The sequence below is a fragment of the Acipenser ruthenus genome, chromosome 46, assembly GCF_902713425.1.
Source record: "Acipenser ruthenus chromosome 46, fAciRut3.2 maternal haplotype, whole genome shotgun sequence".
NCBI lineage: Eukaryota > Metazoa > Chordata > Actinopteri > Acipenseriformes > Acipenseridae > Acipenser > Acipenser ruthenus.
Genome location: NC_081234.1, coordinates 8950045 through 8972297, shown reverse-complemented (window position 1 = coordinate 8972297; position 22253 = coordinate 8950045). Strand labels below are relative to the sequence as shown.

The 22253-nt window shown below is 45.3% G+C and overlaps 2 protein-coding genes across 2 annotated transcripts in view; one reads left to right on the top strand and one right to left on the bottom strand.

Moving 5' to 3' along the window:
- Positions 1-11916, top strand: part of LOC117397789 (AT-rich interactive domain-containing protein 5A) — a 17125-nt gene extending 5209 nt beyond the window's left edge. The window contains exons 3-7 of the mRNA XM_059013662.1: positions 4259-4424; positions 4648-4700; positions 6438-6535; positions 7085-7259; positions 8390-11916. Of these exons, the coding sequence (XP_058869645.1) occupies positions 4259-4424; positions 4648-4700; positions 6438-6535; positions 7085-7259; positions 8390-9898 (2001 nt within the window). The 3' untranslated portion in view covers positions 9899-11916. The remainder of the gene's footprint in view (positions 1-4258; positions 4425-4647; positions 4701-6437; positions 6536-7084; positions 7260-8389) is intronic.
- A 359-nt stretch (positions 11917-12275) lies between these two features.
- Positions 12276-15812, bottom strand: LOC117397792 (cytochrome c oxidase subunit 5B, mitochondrial). Its single transcript, XM_033996653.3, has 4 exons — positions 15647-15812; positions 13947-14017; positions 13424-13523; positions 12276-12613 (listed from the first exon to the last, which is right to left on the bottom strand). The coding sequence occupies exons 1-4, from the start codon at positions 15744-15746 to the stop codon at positions 12501-12503; spliced, it is 384 nt and encodes a 127-aa protein (XP_033852544.3). The 5' UTR covers positions 15747-15812; the 3' UTR covers positions 12276-12500.
- Positions 15813-22253: the final 6441 nt, after the last annotated feature.

The following is a 22253-nucleotide window of genomic DNA, read 5'->3' as shown; positions in this document are numbered from 1 at the left end:
AGGAAATATGAAGACAGATAGTTCAAAACACCTTATAAGCAAGGGTATCCCAAAATGACGTGTGAAAATTGTTATATAAAAACTTTTCATAGCTGAAGAAAACTCAAAATAAGTTCTACGTTCTAGGCAGTTCGTGGAAAAAGCATCAGTCGGGTTGCAGTCCGATTTCTCGTAAATGGGCTTGAGAAGCAAGTCGAGCTGCTGAATTTCCAAGCCCAGCTTGTGAGATGAAAGCGTCGTGGTTTCTGTGGTTCAGCTGCCCAGGTGATCGCATCTACCCACCGCGCCGCTAGCAATCACAACACAGGCGCTTATCAGCCCCTTCACATCAACAGCACCCACGCGCTTTTCCGAAATTCGGATGCTGTGGAAATTTGAATGGGATGTTTGCTCGGCATATTTCGAAAACAACAGTCATTTCATGCAGGGTTTTGCTGAAAAGCAAGATTACGCAAACCGCATTCTGCACTAGCCAGTAACTCTTAGAATAATTAGTGGCTGCAAGTTCATAGGCATGCCAATACAATGTGCCTTGTTACGCAATGACAACAGGATCATAATGAGTTCAAATAGGAACGCCATAGGAAGAACAGCGATTTAATCGAAATTCATAGAACACTGTGGATATTATTTTAAAGAGTTACCTGCTAATAACCTACTGCTACAGTACCTCACCCCCCTAAGAGAAAGGGGGCTCCCTCCAGTCCAGGGCAGGTTAAAAGCATGGAGACTGAACTGCTCCCTCTCTCACCCCCCTAAGAGAAAGGGGGTTCCCTCCAGTCCAGGGCAGGCTAGAGGCATGGAGACTGAACTGCTCCCTCCCTCACCCCCCTAAGAGAAAGGGTGCTCCCTCCAGTCCAGGGCAGGTTAGAGGCATGGAGACTGAACTGCTCCCTCTCTCACCCCCCTAAGAGAAAGGGGTCTCCCTCCAGTCCAGTAATTATGAAATGTAGACAAACGTCATTTTGTCAAGAAGTCTGCGTTGGTTTTGATAATAAGGTCTTTATTAAGGTCAGTGGAGAGAGAGAGATGAATGTTACAGAGGGGTGTTGCCAGATCGTTTGTCTTTCCATCGAAGAAGGTGTGAAACCAGACATTGCTAAATGAGAAATGATTTTATATTGGTCACTGTGACGCATTTCATATTAAGTGATGCACATCCTGTTCTCTTGTATTTTCTATAGGAGGCACCCCTCAAAGGCAATGCAATGGTTATGTACTAGAAAGACCCAAAGAAGCAGTATTGATTGATTGATTGATTGATTGATTGATTTTAATTAGAAATTTTAGTTTGGTCATAATACATCCTTTTTGTATATAGGTCAGGTCATTTTTTGTATTAAAATTATTTTATGTAAAAGTGACCTCTGTGTTTTATAAATAAATAAATAAATGTTTATGAATTTTCCTATTTATTTTAGGGAAATATCAGGGTAGTAAATACTGCATATGGACAGGAAAATAGTCCAGGAAGTTTATAAAATGGTAGAAACTGTTGCATTTAAATTAGTCTTTTTGATGAGAATTTGAAGCATATGAGGGGAGCAAGTCAAGGTCCGTACATCAGACTGAGAAACAAAAATGCTATCCCTCCTAAATTAGGGCAGCAGTGTGGAGTAGTGGTTAGGGCCCCGGACTCTTGACCGGAGGGTTGTGGGTTCAATCCCAGGTGGGGGACACTGCTGCTGTACCCTTGAGCAAGGTACTTTACCTAGATTGCTCCAGTAAAAACCCAACTGTATAAATGGGTAATTGTATGTAAAAATAATGTGATATCTTGTAACAATTGTAAGTCGCCCTGGATAAGGACGTCTGCTAAGAAATAAATAATAAAATTAGAATTTGTTTAGGCTGTAATATAGCAATAAACACATTTACAATATAGACCGCTAAATTGTATTCGCATTACTTTCTTTCATGTTTTTGATGGAAACGCATGGGATTTTATTGGTGAAAAATCTGTAAAACAAAAAAAAACGCTTTTGAGAAACGAGGGAATTTTTCAGTAAGAAACTGAAAACAAAGTCTGGTATACATTAGAGTGAATGACTCTACAACCCACAACCTTTCCACATCACTCGGGGGGAATAACACAACACTGTTGACTGCCTGAGGTATTCATAGTTCCAACAATATTGTCAGAAAAAAAAAACGAGAAACTGTAAACGGTTGAAATCTCACATGAACTCGGTTTTGTGGTCAGATGCAAACCGGAGCTACTCAGAACAGAAGGGTGATAACAGTTGAGCATGGGAGCAGCTGTGTGTTGTGGTGACTAAGACAGGGTTACCCCAGTCGAGAAGGAAAAGCTTGATATGATTCACGGTGCCACGTTTCCCGTAACTGTTGTTGGTTGAGAGAATTTGATTCAGTTTGAAACTGCTGCCACGGCAACAGCTCCTCTCTGCTGATTGGAGGATCCACCTGTCTCATCACCGAACAAAGGCGGGGCATGTGTTGTTGCTAATTTTGCGTATTTAAAAACATCTCGCTATCAATGGAAATGATTAGAAAGGGTGCTAACCAAATCTTAACAGCAATTTTCTTACGTTTGTTATTGGCTGCATTACAGTAATGGTAAGATACCAATCGAGCACAGCTGGTATGAATTAATATTTTCAGCCTTATTGAAACTCGCCTAATCCCATGACGTTTCCGCATGATAAAGACCTAGGTGTTTTCCAGCTGTGTTCTATGATTCTCTCGGTCAAGAGAGAATCATTGTATTTTCTAAAGCTGTTGTCCTTTTTTTCTTCATGTTTACAGACCATTCGATCAGCTGTAATGTGATATTCCCCCTTGATAATGCCCCCCGGGAATGCTTAGTTTTTGTTTACTCTGTTGTGTAGCACAGAGAGACCAAGATGGCATAAATGGAAGCTGAGCAAAAGTAAGTTTAGAACAGAAGGGAGGAAACACTTTCCTCATCGTTTAACATCACAGCCCTAAACATGTCTACAGTTTTTGCATAACTGTGCTAGGCTACTTGAATATCATTGCTGGAGGGGGAGAGAGAGAGTGTGAAAGAGAGAGAGATGTTTAGCAAGCGATCACTGTGGGAGTTTTTTTTTCCGATTTTGTTCGGATGTGAAACTTGCATTAAGGGTTTCGATGACAAATTTCAGGAGCTGGTATTGTTGTTTTAATTTCTGCTGACAATATTGTTGGAAATGCAAATTAATACCTCGGTCCACGGTATTCATTTCCTGCCTGGGGTTGAGACCTATCTGCAATCAGGTCGCTACAATCTCGGCGCTGTCGAGTTCAGGGGTTCTGGGGGGGGGGGGGTCCGTCGACTGAATCTTTCTGCCGTCCCGAAGAAATCCACAGTGTTTTTTAAAAAACTTGTTTTGTTTTGGCAACTGTGTGTTTGGTTTGGCCGCCTTCGTCTTTGGGATGAAGAAGTCTTGCATTGCCAGCATGACATCTCTGATCTTTATCCTTCCACAGATTCTGCTTCCCGTCTCTTGTCCCAGTCTATGCTGTGCAGGCTTTGTCTTGTTCCTTCACAGTTGGCCTTTTGGAAATAGCAGACTGGCGTTTAAGATGTTGCTGTTTCGCATTTCCAGTAGACTTCAAATCTGATCGTGATGTGGTCTCTTTTTCAAAGTGGTTCCATGCTTTCTATTTTGTTCACCCTGTCTTGGTTATTTGAGAATACTAGGGTGATCTTCCTGGTGGGGGCATTTACAGATTGTGTTAAGAAGCAGTCATTGGCCACTTCCACCGTTTCCAGCTGATACCTGTGACGTTGAAGCCCCTCATGATTATGGCAACCCTTCCTTGCATCTCTAATGTATAAATGGGAGCTGTCATTGGTATCTATGTTTGGTGGTCTGTAGCACACTCCTAGCATCAGTTACCTTGACCCAGATGGATTTGCACAGGAGTTGGGTTCCATTGATGGCCACTGGTTTTACCTCTATGTCGTCGGTCTTCGCTGGGGATTCCAGAAGGATAATTGCATTGGCTCTGGCAGTCCCATGGGTTAGAGGAGCAAAGTCAGCAGGGACTGTCACCTGACAGCGCCTGGTGAGCTGTATGCTCTCCATGGGCTGGTAGCTCGCCAACATCCATTGTCGATCTCCAGGGTGTAAAGGGGCGGTTGGTTTGGGAGGACGTCCACCGACCTGTAGTTTTCCTGAGCTATTGTTGGGAGTTTGCTGCAGTGAGGGAGCGTAACTGGACAGGGGTAAAATAATTGGCTTGATCAATTATCTTGATTTGATCAAGCTTGATTTCTGTTGTTTGTCAGCAGGAGAGCACTGACATGGAATCCTCCAACTCCACAGAGGAGAAGAGCAGCGAGAGCCATTCGGAGCCCGAGGAGCAGGAGGAGAAGAGCTTTGTGGCCAATCTATACGGGTTCATGAAGGAGAGGAACACACCCATTGAAAGGATTCCGCACCTGGGCTTCAAACAGGGTAGGTTGCAGCATGTCACTGCAAACTTAAAAACTGTGAGTCTGATTTTTAACCAGGGGAGCTCAGTTTGACATGTTACATGCATGCAGCATGTATTCTAAAAAAGTTTAGGTTTGTATTCTGATCACTGTTTTGAGAAGTTCTTCAGGGTAATAGGGTGGGGTTAGAATGGGATGCCAACAGGTTTTTCCTAAACTTTCTTTTCCCTGCTTGTTTCCTGCAGTTAACCTGTGGAGGATATACAAGGCTGTGGAGAAACTGGGAGGATACGACTCGGTAAGCACACATGCTTACATCATTGCTTTGCATTTCTATGGGCGTTCTCTCTCAAACCCAGAGCCTTGGAATTTTTCACAACACCTCCAAGTGATCCCAAACTGTGCTTCAGTGTGCCTCGCACAACCCAAACGAAGGGTGAAAGTGCCCTTACTGTGGTAGAGGAGCGATAACCAAGTCTTTAAAAGAGGAACATTGGCCCACAGCATTAGGTTTTGATCTAAATTGTTGGTATTTGAAACGCGTGCCATATCCCGAAGTTTAAAACAAGCACACAAAAAAAGAATCAAGGTGATAATGTTGCTAGTGCTAATACATAAGAAGGGTATTTCTGAAGCATTGTCCACGGTCCTGGTAATGAGTGATTAGGGGATATTGGGACTGCAAACCTGAGGGTTTATATTGCATGGGGATGCTGCCTTGTGCCCTGACACCCATCCGCATTGAAGAGATGGCTGTTCACAGCAAAGACTTCCACAGTCAGTACTGAGACACTGTAGCGAACGCAGCTGAGCAGGGCTGCTGCTGCCCTGGGACATTATTCATCCGAGACACGGCGCTTTCCACATCCTCCTCTTAACATCCAGCAAAGACAAGCATGCTGCTCAAAGTAGCGCAGCCCTTCAGGAGGCAGGGGGAGAAACATTTCTCAAAGGAAAGGGCAACGCTGATGGAGGAAGGTACCGGCGCACGGGACCCCAGGGGACCGACTAGAACTGCGGAACAAACAGGCTCCTTCAAAACACTCTTTAGACTCGGGTTCAAACTTTTTGAATTTAGCCCTGATAAGTTAGAGTCTGTGCTTAAGAGTGTGTTTAAATCTGTGGGTTTAAACTTGAGTGTGTTTAAATCTGCCTACAGTTTAGATGAATACAGACCCTATAAGTGTCCTACTTTCCACTTTCCAAGTACAGAAACACTTTACTGTTAACATGACTTAACCCTGAGTGATCCACGTTTGTGAAAAATCAATGCAATAGAACTGTGGTGTCCTACTTTACAGTTTCCAGTGACATTGCAAAGGGATGGAAACGCTTGTCAGTGTTTCAGTTGCGGTTGATATTCAGAGAAGCTGACGCATCACAAACATAATGTTTGCACGGGCTTGGCTGGTCTCGAAGTGAGTTTCGTTAGCTCTAATGCTGATGAAGGTGTGCAGCCAGATCCTCTGGGACCAGGTGCTTTGCTGGGATGAGTTATTGCACGCCGGGCCGGGGAATGTGGAATTGCTGACGGGAGACAGAGCGCAGGGTGCTACCGCGTTCATCTCTGTCTTCGGCGTGGTTCCCCTGGGATCTGTGTTCCGCTATTCCAGCTGGCTGGGAGGACAGACAGAGAAGATTGGGTTGGGAGTGTGGCTCCGTCATTGACTCCCATCGCAGTGGAAAGCTCAGCAGCTCCCCCTAGACACACCAGCTGATAAACTCCTCCTCACTGGGGTGGGGGGTGGGGGGGAGAGCACAGTCATGCGGTCATCTCTCTCTCTCTCTCTCTCTCTCTCTCTCTCTCGCCTGCATAGCTGTGAAGGAATGCCATCCTGTTGCCTGCCTTCTTTCATTCAAAATAAAAATGAAAAAAATTGTTTTACGCTGAATCTAGGTTGTGGTCATTCATGAGTTCTGTATTGTGATGGGACCCCAGTGGAGTGTTTTATACTGTCCTAGAAGGGCTGTCCAGATCCTTGCCTGCTCCCAGATCTTCATGTCTTCTTGTGCCCCCCCCCTCCTCCTCCCCCAGGTGACAGCCCGCCGGCTGTGGAAGAACGTGTACGATGAGCTGGGGGGCAGCCCGGGGAGTACCAGCGCCGCCACCTGCACCCGGCGCCACTACGAGAGGTAAGGACCCCACCGTGAGGACTTGTGTGAGAGACCTCATTTTTTTAATTCAACTTTATGAAGAAAAATCAGTTCATTCTATAAAGTGGTGCAAAGGTTTTGACCAGAGCTGTCACTTTAAAAAGAAGTAGGGGTTGTATTTTGAAGTGCAAAAACAAGTGTCCCAGAGTGGCTCAGTTGGTAAAGTCAGGATGTCATGCAGGGTCGCAACCTGGCTGTTTGAAGTAGCTGGTCTTCACTGGGGATTCCACACCCACTCTTGAGTTCCTGGGTGTAAAGAGGCGATTGGCTTGGGGATTGGAGGACACCCACTGAACCTTCAGTTCTGCTCAGCTGTTGTGGAGATTTCTTTGATGAGGGAGCGGAATTCTAAATTGGGGAGAAAATCAGGGTTCTAAAATAACTGGGCTCTCTTAATTCTTCAGAAATAAAAACATGAGCATTGGAACACTCAAAAACAGTTCTGGTTCAAACGCTTGACTTTGAATGCAAGTTTCTTTTAGCAGTGTCTAAAATTCCAATACAAGTCTGTGTGCGTCCGTCCCGCAGGCTTGTGCTGCCCTTCGAGCGGAGGCTGAGGGGGGAGGAGGATAAGCCGCTGCCCGTCGCCAAACCTCGCAAACAGTACAAGAGCACCAAGGAGGGCAAGGGAGCCAGGGCCGAGGGCAAGAGGAAGAGAAGCAGCGAGGAGGAGAAGCAACTGAAAACCAGCGACTGCGATGAGGTACACGCAGGAGCCAGTTAGATCAGAGAGGAGCACTCCGAGACACACAGGCCTCATTGAGCTCCACAATACATCGTTTAGAGAGGGGGAAGCAGGACAGCTGCTTTTGTCTTTTAAACAGTTACATGTTTAATCAGCACAAATCTTTCTCATTTATATTTTTTTCTCATGTGTTTATATATTTCTAGATTGAGATTAAAGTCAATTTACCATCAAATCAGGGGGATATTGTCGAGGCAAAGGTCCTTATGAAGGGTTTGCATCTATCTAGAGAGGCTGTAGCCCGATTGTGATTGAAAGACTCCTAAATGTCATGCTACACATTCATATGTGTGCGCTTTTGCAATGCTGTATTTAAAGTATAGAAATGTACAGTATCTGCGTCTGTCTTAGAACTTTATTTGCACGCGTGAATCTGTCCCAATTTCCGTTGCATACACGGTAACAGCGGTGTGACTTGAAGAAAGGTATTTATAAGTCATGTCACTTCCTGTGTGGTGGAAGCCTGGGTGAATTACGCAGGTAATTTTTGTACCAGCTGCAAATATCAGAAATAGATGAAAACTACACGAGTTTCCATTTCCTTTTCCTCTTAATGCCGGCGTGATTTACACCCCTCATATTGTTACTGTTTAAAGTCTTTCGTTCAGGCCGCACATACCCTGTTCTTGCTGTTAGTTCATCAGCCGAGCGCGGCATTACCAGCAATGGAAAACAACGTGATAGCGTCTGTCTGGGGCTGATATTGTCCCACTGTGATGCCATTCTACCAATGGCAGCATAATCCCATTAGTGCCTTTACCATTGTCACTTAGTGCATGCTAATGCATTGCTATTGCAGTGCCGCTGTCTGCCTCTCCACTAAATAGAAGGTGCATAATACAGTGCAACGGACCTATCGAGACCTTTGAGTGAGATCAGCTCCAGGCTGGTTTGTTATAGAAGGGAGTTCACACAGCCAGTGCAACTCTGTGATCTCTTTAAACGTTCATCTCAGAGTTATAGGCTTGGCATTTATTCGTTGTGCGTTTATCATGTTGGCAGAGCATTGGGTTGCATTTGGGGATGAAGAATAAGAAGCTTTTTGTAAAGCGCCGTTTGTGACGCCTCTTCTTTGGTTCCCCTCGCAGGTTACAGGGAAGCAGGCCGGTTGCACCCGGTGTGAGTCCGGGACCTGCCAGCACCTGCCTCGAGGATCCATACCCGCAGAAACACGAAACAAACCAGAGAACCCGAATCCTGACGGGACAGACGCTCCAGAGGAGTCTGGGAATAGGAGACCCCACGATGATTGGACCGCCAACGGACTGAGAGCTTCCCATTCGCCGCCTGACCAGAAAGGAAACGGCCAATCGGCTTCCATCTGCGGGTCATCCCGGCCAATCAAAAGCCTGCTGTCCAACTTCCACTTGGAAGGCAGTCACGGCGGGGTGATCTCCCCGCTGGTCAAGAAGAAGCTGATGGCGCAGGCCAGCGAGGCCGGGTCTCTGCACTTCTTCCAGACGGAGGGGAGCAAAGCCAGAGCCCGTCTCCAGCCCTCGTGTTCCAGCCCCGAAAGGCCCTCTGTGATCCACCGTGCCCAGCAACCGGAACTCAGCCCTGGCCTCGCGACTTCCAGCCGGGCCTCTGACGATGGATCTCCAGAGCCCCCTTCCTCCCCGAGTCTGTCCGCTTGCTCCACGTCTGAAGATTGCACCTCCCCGCCAGAGGACTGCACCCCCGATCGCCCTGCCTACTGCGCAAGCTTCACCTCTATCCCTTGCGTGAATGGGATCTACAAACCCCTGAGCCATAACCCTGGCAAGGATCTGCCCAGCTTCCCGCACCCCCCCAGGGGGTTCCTCGAAGTGAACCCCTACAGGAATCTGGCCGCGAGGAACACAGGCAGAGATTCCCGGGAGCAACCAACTGACCTCAGCCTTCCGCGGAGCGCCTGGAGCCCCGACAGCAAAGGCACGGAGAATGGAATCCCCTCTGCCAAGTACAGCCACCAGCCTCCCTCCTCTTTGGCCAGCTTTGGCCCAAAAGCCTGCTGGGTTCCCCCCATGTCGAGTTTTACCAAAGTGCAGCCCAAAACAGGGGAGGTGGTGCGACCAATCTTCCACCCCCGGCCAGGCCCCCAAGCCCAGGGATTCAAACCTCATGTGCCCCAGAAGAGGATGGTGGAAGACCCGGAATCCTCTGCTGCTTTCGGGAAGAAACTGCGGGTGGTGCCCCCTCTGCCTAAAGACTCCGGAGACCTCAAGGGCAAAGGGGATCTCCCCAAGCCATTCGCAACTCACAAGCTGCTGCACCCCCCAGCCAGCCTCCACCACCTCTCCTACCTGCTCCCCGGCTACAACAGGACTAGAGCCCCAGCCGGCTACCCTCTAGAGCAGCTCAAACCCTACTCCGTCCTGCAGCCCTCCCTCCACCCTTTCGTCTTCCCCTCCCTGCCAGCTCACCTAGCCGCGCCGCCCGCTGCATCCCACCCACCTGAACCGCTCTACCGCCACCTAGCTGTGGGAGGTGCGCCTCCCTTCCTCTCTCCCTATGAGTCTGCCCCTCACAACTCGCGGATCTACCCCGTCCATGTCTGGCACCCCCAAGCCAGCTATGCCATTGCCGGCCTGCATTCGTTGTACCCCACTAAACACTAAGCTGTGAGGCTGAACTGGACAGCGTCTTCGTCCCTATTCCAGCACTGCCACAGCGCTTTGGGAATATTGGGAACAAATACTGGATTTACCTCAAAACCGATTTCATGAAATACTCATGATTCAAACTCCCCATCCATGGGATAAGGTGCATTTTATTGTAGTTGATATTTTATATTGAGCCATGCCGGAAAGCATTTTGGGAACTCGATTTATCCGGCTGTGCAGGGGGGAAACCAGTTGACTCAAAATGAACTGCCAGTGTACCCCATGTTCAAAGCCGTGCAGTACAAAAGATTTTGAAACATCTGTTTATTATAATTATTAATATTAATATTATTATTATTATTATTGGTGTTATTAATATGTGAATATATTTAAGGAGGACATACGCACTGAGATGTAACATCTCATTAATGAATTAAGACTTTTCAATTAAGGTCAGATTGTGGGGAGGAGCTTAGAAGCTGTTTTGAAAGCTCTGTCACGCACGAATCCTGCAAGACTCAGGGATAAAAAAATAATAATAAAATAATAATCTGGACACTGACTGCAGGCATAGGTAGTGATGGTTCTGTAACCATGGAAACGACGCGTCAATCAATCTCGAGATCAGGAAGCTGAAGCATCAGTCCTCGTCCCTCAGTGGGTTCAGCCTTTCATTTCCATGTGCGAAACTCCGGGACAAAATCAAGTCTGTAGTTTGATGATTTCAGGAAAAAAAAGACATTTTCCCTCGGATTTTGGCTTGTGGTTCCAGTTCCTACTGATCACCAGCAAAGAGGGGCTGTTCCGAACTGGGTTTGGGTTCTCAAGCGATTCGAAACACTGTAAAAACTCCAGACAGTTTGGTATCTTCTGGGTTTTTATTTTTATTCACATTGCACACTGAACACTTACACTACAGCAACCAATGCAGAAAACAACGCCTACCAGGATTTCTTTAGAAAGTTCATTTGGGGGACAATGTACTTTGCCTGACCTCAGAATGAATGAGGCGTGCTTGTCACACAGACGGTTCTCGATGGCTTCCTTTGAATCACATTTTTCTTCGTCGTCAAAATTGTCACTGCTTTTTACTTGTGAGATTTTACTTGTCTCTGGACATGTGTATATTCTCAATACATCCAGCAGGTTGGAGTTGGTATAATCTCTTCACAAGGTATCTGGCACTGTGTAATATGCCGTTGAAAAAACAAAAAGACAAAAGCAGCTCCTAATAATCTATTAAGAAGGCCTGCAGCTCAGACTTCGATGATCACTGCGTTTACATCTCAAATGCATTGCAGACACTTCGATATTCTGGGGAATTGTTAGCACCTGTTACAGTTGCATAGCAGGTGGACCCCTTTTTTCACAGTCTGAATATGTGACAGCTATTTGGATCCATTAAGAATGAGATGTACAGCTATGGCCACAAGTTTTGTTAGAGAATTAACTCATTTTGCTTCGTAGAGTCGAATGAAACCTGCTGAATAATGTTAACATATTGAATTACACACCGCTTTTAAATTTTCCATATACTTCACGAAAACAAAATGTGACATTTCAAAATCTAACATGAAATACTATACTACCATTACGGCTTCCGATAGACTTTTGTCATATCATTTTGTAGTTTCTTTGATGTTAAATAAAATATCTAAATTATATATATATATATATAATTATGTCTCAATCCTAAAATTCTAGGGGATGCAAAACATTTGGCCAGAGCTGTAATCTGTTTCTATTGAGCAGATTGTAAACGTGGTGATTTAGTTCCCTTCTACCCTACAGTACAAACCAGTGATCCTGATTGTAAAATCTGTATATAGTTACACTGATCTTACACATCATGCTGTTTGGCAGTTAAAAGGACTAAGATTTTTTGTGTATATATAGTAATTATAATTCTAATAAATTTTTTATGCAGGTATGTAAAAATGATTTTATTGTGCGGTAGGCTGAAAATATTCACTGTATATTTTTGTAAAAAAATTAAAACAAAACTATTTTGCAAGGTGTTGTCTTAAGAATAATTGTGCCTTTTAAAATGATCTTTGTCCTTGTCAAATCGAAGATTTACTCTCCATACCAGAAATACATTTTTACATCAGACCATGGGAAAGCCACTTAGGCTAGGGGGCTGTGTGGACTGGTGGTAAAAGGGTTTGTAACCAGGTCCCTGGTTCAAATCTCAGCTCAGCCACTGACTCATTGTGTGACCCTGAGCAAGTCACTTCACCTCCTTGTGCTCCGTCTTTCGGGTGAGACGTAGTTGTAAGCGACTCTGCAGCTGATGCATAGTTCACACACCCTAGTCTCTGTAAGTCGCCTTGGATAAAGGCGTCTGCTAAATAAACTAATAATAAAAAACAAAAAAGACATACGTAGGCAGTTCAGAGGTTTAAAACGCCATAAGGTTTATTAGATGATCCAGATAAATGCAACATACAGTACTTCTTATCGTAAACTGTCACAACTGGAATTTTTAGAAGTATACTTGTGTGTGTCCCGAACCATAAATATTTCAAGAAAAACAGAAATGAGGTTATGCTGTTTCAAAGGAATTCTCTTGGGTTTGTTTTTTTCTTTCTTTGTTTAATACGAGTAATTGAAGAGGTTAGTGGGGCAGCTCGTGAGGGACCAGTTTGTAATGGGAGCCGCAAGACGGGCAGCGCTGAGCCTCCCCCTGGTGGAGCCAGAACCAAACTACAGCTGTGTTGTCCTCTTCACCTGCAGAGAAAGAATGACAGAGGGGAATGAATTCGGGGCTGATCTTCAGTGTCCGAGACCATTACAAATCCACTGCAAGCAAACTACAGAGTGTCTTCATTATCATGTCATATAACAGCTTATTGGAATACAGCTTTTTCCAGTACATGATAAACATTTCACAAGTACAAAAATCTGTGGCGTCTGAACAGACATCATTATTATTATTATTATTATTATTATTATTAATTTCTTAGCAGGCGCCCTTATCCAGGGCGACTTACAATTGTTACAAGATATCACATTATTTTTACATACAGTTACCCATTTATACAGTTGGGTTTTTACTGGAGCAATCTAGGTAAAGTACCTTGCTCAAGGGTACAGCAGCAGTGTCCCCCACCTGGGATTGAACCCACGACCCTCCGGTCAAGAGTCCAGAGCCCTAACCACTACTCCACACTGCTGCCCATACTCCAGCTAGCAACAGAGCAAGATTTCTGTTACTCTCATCACCACGACAGCTACAGTTTCTTCTCGAAATACATTTGAGAGTGACATGGAGGAAACTGACCATTTGGATGACCAGACCCAACCCTGTCAGTACATTTTAAACCCTGTTTCGTGCTCCTCATTGCAAAAAATCAGACAGTTAGCCTCTTTTTAACTTGTGGGACACGCATGTCCCTTCTACCTCAGACTACACAAGTTTCATTTCAAAATCACTTTTTTTTCCCCCCCCCTTACAACAGACGGAGTGAAATTAGCTCAACTTAACGGCGCAGGACTTGCAGATTAGCCCTAAACGAAGAGCTTAGCTAGCAGACTTACAGATGCAGCCGACGATTCTCTTGTCGGTGATGGAGGGGACGATGTGGGGGTCTTGCTTGGTCCCGGCGTACTCCTTGGGTCTCAACATGCTGAAGGGGTCCTGGAACAGAACACAGCACAGTGAGAGGGAGTCTGGCTCGACAGAAGACCAGGGGGCAGAGTGTTTCCTAAAGCTGGGTTTGTCATTCTGGCTACACAGCAGAGCTCGTGAAAATGAAACAAAATTAAAATGAAACAAAATCCATCAGCCACGCAATTAACCCCTCAGGCGACACTAACATTATTCAGATGATTCGGTTTCGTATATCATGCTAGGCTCAAACGTTCTTATTTGTACGCTAATGAACAATCCAGGGGGGCCTGCCAAAATAAACCCCTTTAAATTTGTGACAAGTTAACATGCTGCAGAAATACACTCAATGCTTGGACAATAATACAGATGCCATGAATTGACTATGGTGCCATGAAGCTTGTGTTACTGCCTGAAGCACAGTGCGAAAGCCATGCAGCTCAGTGTACATACAGAGCCAGTCTTCATGGCGTGGATAATCTTTTTCTCCATCCCAGTGGCTTGTTCCTCGTCAGTCGGGATACCTGTCAAGCATTAAAAAAATATATATGTATGCCTCAATGAAAAGGAAAGTACAGCAACAAACAAACTGGGAGAGCGAGCCCATTTCTGAAACACCGCTGCCACAGAGAAACCCCTGCTGGGGGAGATGAGCCAGCTCAGGCTCCTGATTACAGTGCGGGTGCAATGGTTTGCTGCAGCCCTTGCACACAACGGAATGCTCCCACTGACCACTGCTGCAAATCTAAAGGTGCAGATGCAGTAATAACAACATCAATAACGGTAATCTCTGAAATAACTCAAAGGACTGAAGCGCATCGAAATTCTATCTTAAAACAAGCAATGGGATGTTAGGTGAGGCTGGCTGGTGTCTATGCCACCACATTACTGCCGCTTAACCCCTTAAAGGGTCCACAAGGAATTGAGGTTTCTTCTTAAAATAGATTTCAAGTGACTCATGTATCACGGGGAGGAAACTGACGATTAAGATGACCAGATCCAAACTCTTATACCTTACTGGGTTAGCCCACTCTGCGCTAAAGATGGATAACCTCCGTCTGTCCGGTAGTTTCATAACACAGGAAACCAACGACAGGAGGAGGTCATTTGGTTCTTTAATGCTCATCCGGTTCCTAGTAGCTGATTAATCTGAAAACTGTTACTTTAAAAGGATCCCGGTGATTCAGCATCATCAACTAGGTTACCCATCCCACACATGTCTACACTCCAACTCCAACTGTGTGTCCTCTGGTCCCGGTTTCTATGCTTGGTCGACTTATTTAAAAGAATTTGCTGTCCCAAAGCCTGGCTGAGGTTAATGAAGAAGAGATTCTGGGCTGGGCAGCCCTAGAATCAATCTCAGATGAAAACAGACGTCATTAACGGACTGAGCTACCAATAGCTCCAAATAAGACAACATAACGAGTGGAGTTGTACAGGGATTTTGCATGAAGACGCAGTGATACAGCATGGCGGTCCTTCAAGTGTCCTGCCCTTGACACAGGTATACACTCAAGCACACAATACGACACACACTGCAGGGCAACGTTACACACACACACACACACACACACATACATAAATACAATACTGAACTGCTTTCAATGCTGTACAATGTAATCACACACACACACACACACACACACACTTCAAGTTCAAACTCCACGTCAAGCGCTGAACTTAATTACAAATATTATTACAAATATTAACACCAGTGTCCGTCCGCCCTCCCCACGCTTGTAAAATAATTGTAGTTTTATGTATTACTTCAGCTTGTTTTGAAATAAACCGTTTACTCAATAATGCAATTACTTCCGCTATAAAAATAATATAACAGGCTCCACATCCTGCTTTTCTCTCGCATTTCATTGTGCCCGCGGTGTATCTCAGCCTACTTTTAAAAAGGGCTCCCTAAAAATATTAAAACCACGTATTAGGTGTCTTTAAGTCTTTGTTTATTAAATAAATACATATTTGTATTTAATAATCTGTTCTCAAATGTCTCACTGTGTGTCAAAGCCCAGTGAGGCCTAGCTGTCCTTGTTTCAACGCCATTGCTCGTCCTTGGCTCGCCCCCCAACTGGGTACGCTTCCTCCCCGGCGTCTCTGCCCAGAAGCTCCCCGGCTTCCACGGCCCTCTTCCCCAGACTCACCTCCAGCCGACATGCCGCGTGTGAGCGCTGGGACCGGGGCGGGACGCGCCCGGCAAGTCGCGGCGCGAACGGCCGATCTGAGCAGAAACCTTGCAGCCATTCTTATGAGCTCAAGAGACGGAAGATTATCACTCTCTCACACACACCCCGACTGCGCCTGCGCCGAAGTCCCGAGTCACGTGAGAGGGCTCACTCTCACACACCCCGACTGCGCCTGCGCCGAAGTCCCGAGTCACGTGAGAGGGCTCACTCTCACACACCCCGACTGCGCTTGCGCAGAAGCCCCGAGTCACGTGAGAGGGGTGAGGTGGGAAAGGAGGAAAGTCGTGCGGTTGAGACATGCTGAAAACAACGCTCCTGTTTGATCAAGCTGGGGCTGTAATATGACAATATGACACTGCGCTGTTTCCATCATAAATCCCTCAGTGCTGGATACTCTATCTTCATACAGGTTCCTATGAAATGATTCCCCCCCCTCTCCCCTATTCTATGAGGAACTGTATGGTTGCAAATTAATTTTTTTCGCTAATGTTATTTGTTATTTGCAAATAGGCTTTCTATTCTATTATTATAAACTGTATTTTATCAGCGTGCCAGAGAGTGGAGACTGCGTTTAAATAAGAACTTTACACATATCTATATGCGAGGATCGTATCATTTTTTTTATATAGATAAAACCAATAGATTTTTCCTGCTGCCTGGGGATACAATTTCCACAAATTTAATGAATAGCTTGCAGGGGTTTTTTTTATAACGGTTGAAATCGGTGCCTTTTCATACTCACTTACCCTAATGAAACTCTACAGCAAAACTAATATTCAACCATTTTTTTTTTTTATTTGTGTTTGATATTGCATTTTTTCTTGGGGGGGGGGGGGGGGGGGGGGGGGTATTATTTTACCTTCAGGGGAAGGTCAGTGGGCGTACTCTGATGACTAAGCCAATTCCATCTTTACACCCAGGAACTCGAGAGCGGATTTCGGCGAAATACCGCCCTCTGGAGGACAAAGACCAGCCCTGCAGGTGTCCGCATGCGCTCACTCGGCGCCTGGCCGGTAGGGTCCGCTATAGCGCGATGAGGAGAATCAATTAGGAACGCTCCAGTTTGATTTCTTGTTTATGTAGTAAACAAGAATAATTCATTTGAACGTGTTTTAGGTATTAATTCAAATGGAATCAAGCCGCATTAAAATGTCTTTATTACACAACACAAAACTGGCCCTCGTGTGGCCTTGTATTCAAATTAATAACCGTGTGATTCAATCTAGAACCTGTTGTGATCAAACCAACTAACCACTGCCTTTTAAAAAAAAATAAATCTGTGATTACCTGCCTTGTAAAATCCTTTTAATTTCACTTCCTGATTTTCACACGCTCGTTTCCATAGTCCATGTCCCATTGTAACCTGGCCTATCATTATTATTCCACAAGATGGCACTGTGGCGCCATTTTCAACAAGGTTTACAAAACAAACAAGGCTTGCGTGGATCGCTGTTCTCCACAGCCTAGGAAAAGCAGCGATTATCACAAACCCAAGCATCCAATCAACACCAGAGCCTCTACTTCAATTAAAAGTAAGGCTGCAAGTTCGGTTCGCTGAAGTAAGCGAACACTCTCAATATTTCCGCCCTGTGCTCCCACCTCTGCTTTGCACACATCGTTGTTTTTCTTTTCTTTTGTTTGATAAAGCTATTATTTTCCTTTGGAGTGAGGCGCAGCACTTGTAGGCAGCTTGCGATAACATTTCTATAAAAATAGAAATAAATAAAAAAATAAATCACCCCGCTTCTACAAACTTCAGCAGCATCTTGCTGAAATATAATCAATTTCCCTTCGCGTTTTAAAAGGTACGCACGAGTTTACCCTGCAGCACAGTAAGTGCAAATAAATAATGAAACACATTCCTACACCCTAATGCTGCACTAAGAAGGATCGCTGTGCTTCAGCAGCAGCAGCAGCCCCTGATCCTGGGATATGCCTTATAAATCCATGGGTCTTATTCCCTGCTTACCACAGTATTAGCTGGCTGTTGGTATCATTAATCTGCCACATAATGGATCTGCAAGAGGATTTAATGAGATTTCTGAGCAGCACGTCTCTTCTGCTCACCAGAGAAAGGAGCTGGGGGACGGGAGAGACGGGTTCAATTATTCTAGAAGCTCTCTGATAATTATCAGTGTGGTGTAACGAGAGGAGACTCGTCAGACTGATTCGCAAGCCAGGAAACACTGCATTAGACAGGGAGATCGGACTCAATCCACACACACTCTCACTCTCTCCCTCTCAATTTAGATTCAGTGCGCATTCCGTTCACATTCAATTCAGATTCAATTCAGATTCAATTCTGATTCAATTTAGATTCAATTCAGATTCAGTTTAGATTCAATTGGCATTCAATGTGGGAACAATCTAGATATCCATGCTGTGTTAATAGTGCTCAGTCAGCCTCCTCGTGTGACGATGGTGCATTTATTAGGTAGCGGGGTTTACTGTGTAAAATGTTCTCTAAAAATGACCTCAGATTATCTTTTATATTAACTTTGCAAAGCTAGCTAAATTCCATTGTATTTTCGATATTTAAAAATATATATATATTTATATCAGACTATCACATAAATATGCCATGGTCATCCTAAAAAAAATCTCAAGTAAAACTTTAAATAATAAAATGCAGATACAAATACAAAATTAATATCCCAATAGTAATAAATATGTTCACTTAACCTCCTTGTGCTCTGTCTTTCGGGTGAGACGTAGTTGTAAGTGACTCTGCAGCTGATGCATAGTTCACACACCCTAGCCTCTGTAAGTCGCCTTGGATGAAGGTGTCTGCTAAACACATAATAATTAAGGGCTGTATTTTCAAAGTGATTCCTCCATTAAATGTTGAACTCCTGTTTTTTATTTTAAAGGAGAACATGTTACTTTTACGAAATGAAAAACACACAGAGAGCACCAAAGAGGACTTCAGTAACATCACTTTGGTAAAATGAACATGCGTTTGACCTCTTTTCTAAAACACACATGAAAGACGAGAGGAAACGCTTTGACAAGACAGCCCTAAGCCTGCATTCCAAGATATCAAACTAGAGCCTGATTTCTGATTGAGAATTTGAAGTTGACCATGCATCTTGCTTTTCACACCCGCCAAATCAATTTGCAGTGTATTCAAGTTATTGCAATTTTAATGAAGCTGTCCGAATGCATTTTGGTCCCGCTGCACCTCATGTATTTCACAGCGTGTGCGCCTCTCTCTTCCATCCCTCAGGGCTGCAGAGACAGCGATCCATCCCCTGGTTCACACATTAACAGCAGCAGCTTGTGGCTTAATCAGCCCCTGCTGTGAATCAAGGTAATCTGCCCAGGAAGGAGAGTACTGAACATGTTGTAAGCTAGGATACTGTACCCTTGAAAACTACACAGAACTACAAATCATTTCTGTAATCATCTTACCTGATATAAAATGGCATTTTGTAGGTCACATATTTTCCTGTATAAACGATCTACCTGTTATGGTTGATTCAATTTTTTAAAATTGTACGTTTTTTTTAATCAAAGATTGCACTTCTGGGAGGGAAGGAACGCAGAGACGTAGAAAATTCAGCGCTAGGAAACTGGGAAAGAGAGCCACAGTGCGAGGCTTTTGAGAGGTCGGATGTTTTTAAACTCCCAGAAGTAAGTTCTCACTAAGCAAGCCCTGCTTTTGCAATGACTCCTGTGTTTTTAATGTCTGTGCAATCTTCACGCGGGCGCAGTGAGATAGCTGTGAACAAGAGTCACCACATTTTGCACCATTAACGTGACAAACAGCAATTAAAAAAAACAAATACACGTTTAGGATAATGTGCGGTAATGTCTTTTGTAATGGAAAACGTGAGACCTTTGAAGTCATGGCAATACAGATTGAGATTTACTAATTTACTGTAATCAGACATACTTTAACACTGAGTACAGGGAAAGCCTCTCGAATCTCAACAGCTTTGATTCGGTGCAGTAGGGCATGACACGAGAGCAGGTGAACCAACAGCCTTTAACACTGGTTTCCATAGGAGAGCAATACACACAGACAATACTGTATGATTATTATCAGCAACAGGTGGGATCTTACAGTATGCAAGACAGATGCTGTCAGAGGCTGTCATAATGCCAACCACATTGCCCAGGACACAACTTACTCTCCCTCAATCTGTACCCCTCTATACTGTAACACAGCCCCCAACTCTCCCTCAATCTGTACCCCTCTATACTGTAACAGAGCCCCCAACTCTCCCTCAATCTGTACCCCTCTATACTGTAACACAGCCCCCAACTCTCCCTCAATCTGTACCCCTCTATACTGTAACAGAGCCCCCGACTCTCCCTCAATCTGTACCCCTCTATACTGTAACAGAGCCCCCGACTCTCCCTCAATCTGTACCCCTCTATACTGTAACACAGCCCCCAACTCTCCCTCAATCTGTACCCCTCTATACTGTAACAGAGCCCCCGACTCTCCCTCAATCTGTACCCCTCTATACTGTAACAGAGCCCCCGACTCTCCCTCAATCTGTACCCCTCTATACTGTAACACAGCCCCCAACTCCCCCTCAATCTGTACCCCTCTATACTGTAACAGAGCCCCCGACTCTCCATCAGTCTGTACCCCTCTATACTGTAACACAGCCCCCAACTCTCCCTCAATCTGTACCCCTCTATACTGTAACACAGCCCCCAGCTCTCCCTCAATCTGTACCCCTCTATACTGTAACAGAGCCCCCGACTCTCCCTCAGTCTGTACCCCTCTATACTGTAACACAGCCCCCAACTCTCCCTCAATCTGTACCCCTCTATACTGTAACAGAGCCCCCAATTCTCCCTCAATCTGTACCCCTCTATACTGTAACAGAGCCCCCAATTCTCCCTCAATCTGTACCCCTCTATACTGTAACAGAGCCCCCAATTCTCCCTCAATCTGTACCCCTCTATACTGTAACACAGCCCCCAACTCTCCCTCAATCTGTACCCCTCTATACTGTAACAGAGCCCCCGACTCTCCCTCAGTCTGTACCCCTCTATACTGTAACAGTGCCCCCAACTCTCCCTCAATCTGTACCCCTCTATACTGTAACAGAGCCCCCAATTCTCCCTCAATCTGTACCCCTCTATACTGTAACAGAGCCCCCAATTCTCCCTCAATCTGTACCCCTCTATACTGTAACAGAGCCCCCAATTCTCCCTCAATCTGTACCCCTCTATACTGTAACACAGCCCCCAACTCTCCCTCAATCTGTACCCCTCTATACTGTAACAGAGCCCCCGACTCTCCCTCAATCTGTACCCCTCTATACTGTAACAGAGCCCCCAACTCTCCCTCAATCTGTACCCCTCTATACTGTAACACAGCACCCAACTCTCCCTCAATCTGTACCCCTCTATACTGTAACAGAACCCCCAACTCTCCCTCAATCTGTACCCCTCTATACTGTAACAGAGCCCCCAATTCTCCCTCAATCTGTACCCCTCTATACTGTAACAGAGCCCCCAATTCTCCCTCAATCTGTACCCCTCTATACTGTAACACAGCCCCCAACTCTCCCTCAATCTGTACCCCTCTATACTGTAACAGAGCCCCCGACTCTCCCTCAGTCTGTACCCCTCTATACTGTAACACAGCCCCCAACTCTCCCTCAATCTGTACCCCTCTATACTGTAACACAGCCCCCGACTCTCCCTCAATCTGTACCCCTCTATACTGTAACAGAGCCCCCAACTCTCCCTCAATCTGTACCCCTCTATACTGTAACACAGCCCCCAACTCTCCCTCAATCTGTACCCCTCTATACTGTAACAGAACCCCCAACTCTCCCTCAATCTGTACCCCTCTATACTGTAACACAGCCCCCGACTCTCCCTCAGTCTGTACCCCTCTATACTGTAACAGAGCCCCCAACTCTCCCTCAATCTGTACCCCTCTATACTGTAACACAGCCCCCAACTCTCCCTCAATCTGTACCCCTCTATACTGTAACAGAACCCCCAACTCTCCCTCAATCTGTACCCCTCTATACTGTAACAGAGCCCCCAATTCTCCCTCAATCTGTACCCCTCTATACTGTAACAGAGTCCCCAATTCTCCCTCAATCTGTACCCCTCTATACTGTAACAGAGCCCCCGACTCTCCCTCAGTCTGTACCCCTCTATACTGTAACAGAGCCCCCAATTCTCCCTCAATCTGTACCCCTCTATACTGTAACAGAGCCCCCGACTCTCCCTCAATCTGTACCCCTCTATACTGTAACAGAACCCCCAACTCTCCCTCAATCTGTACCCCTCTATACTGTAACACAGCCCCCGACTCCCCCTCAATCTGTACCCCTCTATACTGTAACAGAGCCCCCGACTCTCCCTCAGTCTGCATTGTAGGTTTCTTCATGTGTTTTAAAAACCAGTTTGATTGACATGTGACTGCTGTAATTCATGCATGATTGTCAGCTATTGTCAAGGTCTTGGTCGTGAGTTTCTTTGCTAGATCATTTGAGAGCTATGTTGCTGCTTTGTGAATGCTGGGACATGAGCACTACAATTAGAGCCGCCAATCTGGGCGAGAGATTGTACAGCTGTGCCTGTA